The 10,010-nt window shown below is 45.3% G+C and overlaps 1 protein-coding gene across 1 annotated transcript; it reads right to left on the bottom strand.

Annotated features, from left to right (window-relative positions):
- Positions 1 to 5,897: 5,897 nt before the first annotated feature.
- Positions 5,898 to 10,010, bottom strand: LOC105045100 (cation/H(+) antiporter 15). Its single transcript, XM_010923261.3, has 3 exons — positions 9,685 to 10,010; positions 8,424 to 9,482; positions 5,898 to 7,434 (listed from the first exon to the last, which is right to left on the bottom strand). Exons 1-3 carry the CDS (start codon positions 9,871 to 9,873, stop codon positions 6,115 to 6,117), a joined length of 2,568 nt encoding a protein of 855 aa, XP_010921563.1. The 5' UTR covers positions 9,874 to 10,010; the 3' UTR covers positions 5,898 to 6,114.

Genomic DNA, 10,010 nt, shown 5'->3' with positions numbered 1-10,010 from the left:
CCGAATATCCGATCGACTGACGCCGTATCGTCCGGCGCCCGATCTTCTGACACCGACGTGACGACTGACGACGACAAGACGTGGCGTCTGACACCTGACGCCGGCGCGACTTCTGGCATCGACTAGACGTTCGGATCACTTGGGATTCGTGAGGTGTCTGACAACGGATCAGCCGGCGGTACGGTCGGATCTGCACATGCGACAAATCCACTCCCAGTCGTCCGGTCTTGCTACCCGAATGAAGGCATCGGCCAGCTCTCCACCCGACTTAGGAGTGGAGGGGGGCAACTGTTGGGGGATACCCACCGACCGACCGACCGACTATCGGAGGGCCCGACCGGCTGGCGGCCCGACCGACTAAGCCCGACCGACTAACCAACGGCCCGACGGACGACTCTGACTGGCCGATCGTCGGTCGGGCGACAGGCCGATGGACGCCATCAGCGGCTAACTACGGCCATTCCACGGTCCATTCCCGACCGACTAAGCCCGACCGACTAACCAACGGCCCGACGGACGACTCTGACTGACCGATCGTCGGTCGGGCGACAGGCCGACGGACGCCATCAGCGGCTAACTACGGCCATTCCACGGTCCATTCCCGACCGACTAAATCCAGAGGTCTGGTAGCCGACCCACATGAAGCTCGCCGACCGACGGAGGAGTCCGACGCCACTCTGCTGGCCACCGACCTGGGGTCGGCCGACTCCACCAACCACCGTACGGTCGCCAGACGTTGTCAGCCCTGACACGGACATGCGGCACAATTACCTAGGGGCATTGTCCCGCCCGGGGTCGGGTCAACCCTGACGATTAGACGGCTACACGGCGACATGACGTTTTCACGGCGGCTCTGACAGTCTACAGTGAGTTGACAGTTCCTCACTTGTCCGCGCCATTAATGACGGCGCCATACCGTGCTCCACTATATATACCGGGGAAGGCAACAGTGCAAGGGGTCGATCCGCCCGTCTCTCCCACATACGCAGGCTCGCTCCTCTCTCTCTCTCCCTCTCTCTTTCTCAGAGCTTTCTGTCTGCATTTCACTGTTGCCCAGTCACCTCTCTGACTTGACTGTCGGAGGGTCCCCGCCGGAGCCGCCTCCAGTCAGTGCGGACTTCCTTTTGCAGGTGCACGCTTCCCGACGATCGGGCGACGAGGCGATTGGCCGCAACACCTCCAATCAGACTTCTGAACATTTTTGCATCCATCTTTGTGGTTCCGTCATTCATGATCAACTTATCATTTGCATTCATAGGTGTAGGACAAGCCTTACAATTCAGTACATTGAATCTTTTAAGCAAATCTAAAGTATATTTTTTTTAGAAAATAAATATGCCATTCTCAATTTGCGGAATTTGAAGATCAAGAAAATAATGCAATTATCCTAAATCTGACATTTCAAATTCATATATCACGATTTCCTTAAAAATATCAATGAGAACTGTAGAGGAGCTGGTGTAGATGATGTCATCAACATAAACACAAGCAATAAGAATGTCATCATCCTTTACTTTGACATACAAGTTTGGTTCACTTTCACTGTAAAAAAAATCATTTTATCAGATATAAGTGTCAAGTCTATCATACCATGTCCTTGGAGCTTGTTTAAGTCCATAAAGCATCTTCCGCAATTTGTAGAACTTTTCTTCCTTGCCTTGAACGATGAAGCCCTGTGGTTGATGAACATAGGCATCTTCTTCCAAATATCCATTTAGAAAAGCTAATTTCATATCAAACTGATGCACAATCCATCATTTTTGAGCTGCTAGTGCTAACATCAATCTAACAGTTTCAAATCTTACTACAAAAGAAAATGTTTCAAAAAAATCAGTACCATACTTTTGCACATACCCTTTGGCCACAAGTCTTAATTTGCATTTTTGCATACTTCCGTCAGCATTATACTTGATCCGGTAGACCCATTTCACGCCAATTGCATCTTTTACCAATGGCAAAGCCACAAGTTCTCATATTTCTTTCTTTTCAATTGCTGCGATCTCCTTTTTCATTGAGTTCTTCCATTCTTCTCTTTCGTTTGCCTCCTCAAATGAGCTTAGTTCTGCAATCATAAGAGTAAAACTGTAAGTTTCATAAATTTTCCTAAAAGATTTTACCTTTCTCGAAAGGGTGCTTGAGTCCAAACTTGCTTCTGCTGAACTGATTTGCTGATTTCTTATAGGACGGTTAAAATCTTCTCCAAAAACTTGAGTAGAAAGAAGTTCTTCCTGATCTGAGAAAGTGAGCCGAGAGTCTTCATACCTAAAAGAAACTTGCTGTTTACATGCATCCGACCAATTTCAGAAACTGCTTCATCAAAGATAACATCTCAATGAATGATTAGCTTCTTTGTCAAAAGATTATGTAATCTATAAGGTTTACTTTCACTGCTATATCCAACAAAGATACATTTTTCACTTTTCTGATCCAATTTACTTTGATTTTAGAACTAATATGTGCATAAGTAATACAACCAAACATCCTTAAATTACTCACCTCAGGCTTCTTTTGGTACCAAGCTTCAAAAGGAGTCATGTTTCTCACTGCCCTTGTTGGAGATATGTTGAGAAGATGGACTGATGTTGCCACTACTTCAGTCTAAAATTTATTTGATAGCATCTTGCCTTGTAGCATGCTCCGAGCGATCTCTACTACTATACTATTCTTCCTCTCAGCCACACCATTCTGTTCTGGAGTATGTCGCACAATGAGCAGCCTGCGAATTCTATTTTTCTAGTAAAAAGAGTCAAAGTTATTAGATAAAACTCTCTCCCTCTATCAGTTCTAAGAATTTTTATCATATGCTCACTCTCCTTCTCAACAACAGCTTTGAACTCCGGAAACTTTTTAATTGCCTCTGATTTTTGAGTTAGGAAGTACACCCAGCACATCCTAGAATAGTCATCAATGAACAATAAGAAGTATCTACTTTGGTTCAATGATGGAGTATTCATTGAACCACAAATATCAGTGTGGACAAATTTTAGAGGCTTCTTAGCTCTTCAAGACTTTCCAATAGGAAAAGAAAGCTTATGTTGCTTTCCATATACACATCCCTCACAAATATCATCAACACAAGTAGTGGAAGGTAAGCCGTTGACCATATTTTTTTGACTAAGCAACTTCAGCCCATTAAAATGCAAGTAACCATATCTCAAATGCCAAAGCCATGAATCATTTTTCATGCTAGTGACAAGTGCATAATCATCTATGCATGAAAGCTTAAGAGGAAACATTAGATTTTCTGTCATATGGACTTTGATAGGTGGCATACCAGATTTCATATTTCTAATTTCACACATGTCACCATGAAACAAAACTAGAAATCCTCTTTGAATCAATTGACCAACACTCAATAGATTATGAGATAAACTAGATACATAGTGAACATCATGAATAAATCTTTCAGTATCTGATTTAGTTTTTAAAGCAACAGTCTCTTTGCCTTCAATCTGAACCTCTTGGTCATTGCCAAGTCTCATGTTTGCTTGACAGATTCATCAATCTCATGAAAAAGACTTTTCATTCCAGGCATGTGATTACTACACCCACTGTCCAGAAACCAAATATCTTTTCTACACTTTTTAGGATTAAGAAAGGTATATAAGAAACAAATTATCTTCTTGCTCCTTTTCTTCAGTAAAATATACTTGTTGTTTTGCCTTTTCCCAATAGCTCTCTTTAATGTAGCCATATTTGTGACAAAAATAACATTGCTTCCCTTTGTAATTGGGCTTGAAGTTTGCTTTGTTACCATTGTTAGCTTTTTCATGGTTCCAATTTGACCTTCCTCTTCCTCTTCCTCGGCCTCAACCATGATAGCCACCTCTTCCTGCATTTCTTTGTTGAGAAATTTCTTCACCATTTTTAGATTTGTTAGTAATCTCTACTTTGGACTGAAATGCATGCTCAATATTTTTCTCAAATAACCTATTGATTCTCTGCTCATGAGCTAAAAGGGAACCATTAATTCATTGAGACAATATGTAGTTAGGTCTTTAGACTCTTCAATGGCAGTGACCACATAATCAAATTTTTGGGGAAAACTTCTTAAGACCTTTTCTACCATCTTTTGATCTGAAATATCCTCACCAAATGTCTTCATTTGATTGATAATGACAGAAACTCTACTAAAAAACTCTTGGACAGATTCTAAATTTTTCATAAAAAGTGTCTCAAATTCTCTTCTAAGAGTTTGAAGTTCAACAATTGTTACCTTGCTATCTCCATGAAATTCTTGTTTCAAGATGATCCAAACTTCATGTGATTTGATGGCATTTGCAATCCAAAGAAAGATAGCATCTGACACAGCTTACTGCAGCACCAAAAGAGCCTTTGCATCTTTCTTACGGAGTTCCTTCAACTCATTTTGTCTCTCCTCTGCATCACTATTATCAACTAGATCCCAAAGATCTTGAGAAATGAAAAATGTCCTCATTTTGACACTCCAAAACTCATAATTTTGTCCATTGAATATGGGTACCAGGGATTGAGAGAGATTAAGAGGGGTCATACCAGTTGCCATGATGAAAGCTCTCTAAGAAACCTTCTGTCGAACATCTTATGTGCAGGATGAATTTACCTCTCCTTAAAACTTCAACCTTGCAAGCTTCAAACTTCAGAGGATGCTCTGCTGCAGCAACACACCTTTACTTCAAGATGATATCCAGATCTGATCGAAACCTGGCTCTGATACCATAAAATATTAAAAAATCAACAAATAGAAGTGGACTTTTGCTATGGTGCAGCAAAATGGGTGTGCAACAAGGAAGAACAAGGACTCGTGTGGGAATAAAAAAACTTATATTTCTGAAAAAAATAGAAAAGAGAACAACTTAATTTCTTTTTACATGAGACACAACACTATTTATAAGCAATGACACGAGACTGCCCACTCTAGACTTCAATACACGAACTAAAACAGAAAAGATCACATGGGATCGACGTGGGCGACTACCACATGTGCACCCAAAGACTCGAGCTACTGTTAATTAAAATAGACCAGGTCTAATAGACCCAAACTCCTTCAAATGGATGGTCAGATTTGGCATTAAAATTCATCATCCAAATTCTTCTCCGTCGACCCACATGGATGGCCTCCGTGGCAGAGGAAGAGGCATATCTACAATCCCGACCACCCCATCCGTATGGGTGGCCTCCGTGGTGGAGGAAGAGGCCGACGAATGCCTAGGCATCACGTGAGTTGATTGCCGTCGATGCCATCTCCGACGATGTGCTCCTCCTCCCTCCATTGGTCGTCGACTCCAAATACAGCGGCCGACTCCACCTCCGACGACGCGCTCCTCCTTCCTCTCCCGGCCATCGACTCCAAATGCACGAACCCAATCGACTCCGATCTCTCTCTGTCTCTACGTGCGCTCTCGAAAAAAAAAGCTTTATTAGTGATGTCACGCAGCTCCCTCTTTTTTTTTTCCAAAACCCACGTGTCAATGGAGATGCCTCTCTCTCTCTCTCTCTCTCTCTATATATATATATATATATTATATATAATATTAGATTAGTGGTTTGCGCCATGTGTTTAGCCCACGTGTCAATGGACATGCATATTAGATTAGTGGTTTGCGCCATGTTTTGCCTATATATATATATTAGATTAGTGGTTTGCGCCATGTTTTTTCAGTGAGCCAATAGGAAAGAAAATATTAAGCAAAACATGGTTCCATAATTTGACCATCCGTTAATCTTGAAACCGCATCCCAATGAGAAAGCTAAATGCTGGAAAGCTAAACATTGATTCTGAAATGCGACTTAAAAACACTTTCCAATAAATTAAATGACCAAGAGAAGAGTTGCACAAATGGAGGATGCAAAACCTTTAATTTTTTTATTAATTTTTAATATATTAATATCATATTATAGAAATATCTTTCATCGTCTTTTAAATAAGGTCCACCACATAAGTTTCTGTGGGGAATTAAAGCGGAAAGCACGGAAATGCTCATATTTTTTGTAAACCACAAAAATACCCTTAAAATCACTTCCACATTAAATATCCATTCTTTTTTCACTAAACTACAAAAATATTTCTAAAAACACATATCTGGTAGATGGAGGTTCTCTCTTCACGGAGATTCGTTGTTGTTGTTGAAGCTCTTATGTGGCCATTGGCGTTACCCACGTATTGCCGAACCTCCGCTGCGACAATGGTTCGTTGTGCCCCAGCGTCTCCCAATCGTTGTCGCCCGGCTCTTTCTCCACATATTGCTGCACCACCAGCACCGATACCTTCACCCCAAAGTCCGACGAGACCAGCAGGTCACCGATCGGCCCAAGCTCCGGGAACTCGCTCCACTGCTCCAGCCCCGCCGTCAGCGCCGACTTTCTCCCATGGTTCCTCCCCACCACGTACAGGTCGTAGTTGCTCCCCATCTCCCGCAGCACGGCCACCGTCTCCCCGCTGTCACTCGCCAGCTTCTCCGTGAATACCACCGACTCGTGGCTCACGAACCGAAGCCGGAACTCCTTCACCGCCTCCTCATCCCGCTCCTTCTCTAGCTCATGGTGCGCCAGCAAGGACATGTCGTTCTCCATTTCGTTCACCGAGCACATCGATTGCGACCGAGAAATCGGGTCCACCGCGATGAAGCGGATGACGGTGAGGACGATGGCGGGGTGCTCCGCCATGCGCCAGGCGTACGCGAGCGCCTCGCGGTCGTCGGGCCCCCCGATGAAGACGAGGGCGACGTGGTAGGAGGCACGGTGGCCGGGGAAGTGGGAGGTGGTGCCAGAGTCGAGGCCACAATCGACGAGGATGGCGACGGAGCAAGGGGCGTTGGCGAGGACGTTGAGGTTGATGGGGCGGACATCGGTGCCGGCAACCTCCTCCATGGCGCCGTCGATGGTCACATACTTGTGGAAGGGGAGGACGATGAGGGAGACATGGCGCTCCTCGGCGACACTGCAGATATCCTCGTGCATGGAGGCGTGCTGGGAGAAGGCGGTGAGGGGCTGGAAGGATACGCCAGCGGAGTGTTGCTTGTAGCCCTCGATGGCGGCGAGGATGCTCTCGGACTGGGCTTGGCCGTAGGGAAGGGATGGGCGGTGGCGGTGGCCGTGGCCGCTGCCGCGGTTGTGGTTGTGGTGGGATTGGTCGGCGGAGGGGTGCATGATGAGCATGGAGGAGACACGGCCGACAACCTCGACGAGGTGGAGGGCGTAGATGAAGATGGGGGAGCGCTTGGAGGGATTGGAGACATCGAGGAGGTAGGTGAGGGAGTGGACGTGGCGGGTGTTGTGGACGCAGGCCAGCATCCGGAGCTCCGCTTCCGGCCTCGCCCCTTGGATGTTTCGAAGATGATATGCTGCCAGCGGCTCCGATGGCTTTGTGTACGCCAGCGTCACCACCGGCGCCGCCAGGGCGGTCGTTATCAATGACGTTATGAGTATCACCGCAAACATATCGCCCCTGAGCATCTGGAAATTAAAAAAAGAACAAATTCCTTATTTATTTATTTTTTTTTCCTCTTTCTCCAATCAGAGTGACCATGGCTTGGATCAATAATAATGGGCAAGGCATCTTGTTTCGGTAATCTCGCTTTTAACAACCATTTGGTGTTCATTTTTCCATTTTGTATAATAAAAAAAAAAAAAAGTGTAAGGCAGAGACCAGTTCAGTATATATGAATATGGGTATAAGGACCTTTTTTTTTGTTTATTTTTCATTTTTATTAAAATATAAAAGTGTATAAAATAGAAAGAGACAAGTTTAGCTGTACATCAAGAATTAAGTGCATAAGCAACATCTGATTCGCAAATATAGCAAACACGTGGTACGAATCACATGAGAACACAAACAAAAATGAATGCACAAAGCGAAATTTACTTTGCATACAAAAATATAGATACAAAGTTAGCAATCATGGTCGCTAGCTTAGAATTTCAAGAACAATTCGGCTATTGATAAATATTCAATTGGCTTTGTACATAGTAAATACAAGAATGGCAAATGCTAGCAAAAATATATTGTCAAAATTTTAAGTAAAAAAAAATAAATCACACTTATATGATTCAAGAATAAACGAATAATTCTAGATCGATTCATCTAAGAAGAATAATTTGAAAAAAAAAAAAAAAACGGTCAAAAAATTAAAAATTTTTAAATAATTCAAAAATACATCGTTGCTATACACGTTTCAAAATACTGATGAGGTCCGTGCATGTTAAATATCTCATAAAGAACTTAATTATATCATCAAGAAATAATTATTTTGATGAAACCTATTCAATATCCTAGGGCCGAAGAAAAAGAAGGAATAACTTGCGCAATGCATGGCTAGCTTATTCGAACCTTCTGTTGTTCTTGACCGCGGTCAAAAGAGTTAACCATGCAAATGCTACTTAATCGCGGGATCGCCGAATAGCCGCGGTCAAACAACGTGTAGATCAAAAAAGAAATAACCTACTCGTTTGTCAATGGCGACGTTGAGGATGATAATCTCGACGGGGCCCCTGACGCTCATGAGGAAAGCCAGCGCTAAGCTATCGCGGAAGGACATGGAATAGAACAAGGCGACGATAATGGTGCCCGCCACCTTGGCGAAAGTAGCCAAGATGACAAGGGCGGCACAGCTGCCGATGGCCCAAGGCGGCAGGATGGAGTTGAGGTTGGCCCTGTACCCGCTGTTGGCGAAGAAGAGCGGTAGCAGCATGTTGTCCAGGAACGGCTCCATCCGTTCGATCAAATGCGCGGTGATCGGCCCCGCGGGCACCGCGAGACCGTACATGAAGCTGCCGAAGAAGCTGTGGATCCCGATGAGGTCGGTGAGGAACCCGGCCGCGGGCACTCCCGCCAGGATGATCCCGAGATGCAAGTCGCTCATCCGCTCGCCCTCCGGCGTCCGCCGTGCCATCCACTCGATGGCCGGACGGACCACGTAGAAGCACAAGAGCACGAACGCGGCGCCCGCGATGGTGATCCACAGCGGCGCGAGCCAAAAGACCGGCTTGTCCTCCTTGGCGCCGGTGGCAGCCGTCACGAAGGCGAGCAGGATCCAGGCGACCATGTCGTTGATGATGGCGGAGCCCATCGAGAGGGGCCCGAGCGGGGAGTTGAGGAGCTTGAGCTCGGTGATTATACGAGAGAGGACGGGCAAGCCAGTGAGGGAGACGGCGAGGCTGATGAAGACGAGGAAAGGGACCAGCATCTGGTCTTTGCCGGCTTTGATGGCGGGGTCGACGGCGCCGAACTTTAGGATCGTCATGCCGGGGCGGAGGCCCAAGGCGCGGGCGGAGGTGAAGCTGACGACGAAGGGGAGGACCATGCCAACCACCGCGATGACCACCACCTTCTTCCCCATCCGCCAGATGGTGACCACGTCCAGCTCGACGGCCACCATGAACATATAATACGTGAGGGCGAAGTTGGCCGCCACGTCCAGTATCACGAAGTTCTGGTCCGGCAACCGAAAATATATATAGTTGAAGAAAAGCCCGAGAAACGATGGGCCCAGCAGAATGCCGGCCTGCGAACACGAGTCACAAAATGAAAATCGAAATCAATCATAAATTTGGTCCTTCATAAACTAGGCATGCATGCAGAGTCATTTAATTGCTCTTGAAAGAAGGAAAAAAAAAAAAAAAACTAGAAGTATATATTTGTGGCCGAAGACACAGAATCAAACTAGTGCATTAGACAGAATTATGAATGAGGTTAGAGAAATTTACAAGAGTCTCAGCGACGACGTTGGGCTGACGGAGGGGCTTAAGAAGGAATGACACCACCCGGGTCATGAAGACAACCGCGAGCAATTGAACCATAAAGACAGGAAATATGTAGTTGAAAATATTTAAACCCCATACTCCTGGACTTCCGATGGACTCCGGCGAATAGCAATACATATTTTCGTCGTCCATCTTAATTTCCAGAGACGACAAAAAAAATTCTTCAGCTTTCGATATATCCTTTGTCAACGCGCTGGAGCTCAGCGAAAAGAAACGCGAGGGTGAAGAGAGAAGATGTTTCTATTTGAAGTTGCCTTCTTCGCACCCAC

The sequence above is a fragment of the Elaeis guineensis genome, chromosome 5 (assembly GCF_000442705.2).
Source record: "Elaeis guineensis isolate ETL-2024a chromosome 5, EG11, whole genome shotgun sequence".
Classification (NCBI taxonomy): Eukaryota; Viridiplantae; Streptophyta; class Magnoliopsida; order Arecales; family Arecaceae; genus Elaeis; species Elaeis guineensis.
The sequence above is the reverse complement of the archived record's forward strand: the minus strand, read 5'-3'. Positions and strand labels throughout refer to the sequence as shown.

Excerpts from the sequence above, each read along its gene's own strand:
- LOC105045100 (XM_010923261.3), bottom strand. The coding sequence starts at position 9,873 with ATGGACGACGAAAATATGTATTGCTATTCGCCGGAGTCCATCGGAAGT. Across the intron at positions 9,483-9,684 it reads ACGTCGTCGCTGAGACTCTT|GCCGGCATTCTGCTGGGCCC; the intron begins GTAAATTTCTCT and ends TCGTGTTCGCAG. Across the intron at positions 7,435-8,423 it reads ACGTCGCCATTGACAAACGA|ATGCTCAGGGGCGATATGTT; the intron begins GTAGGTTATTTC and ends TTTAATTTCCAG.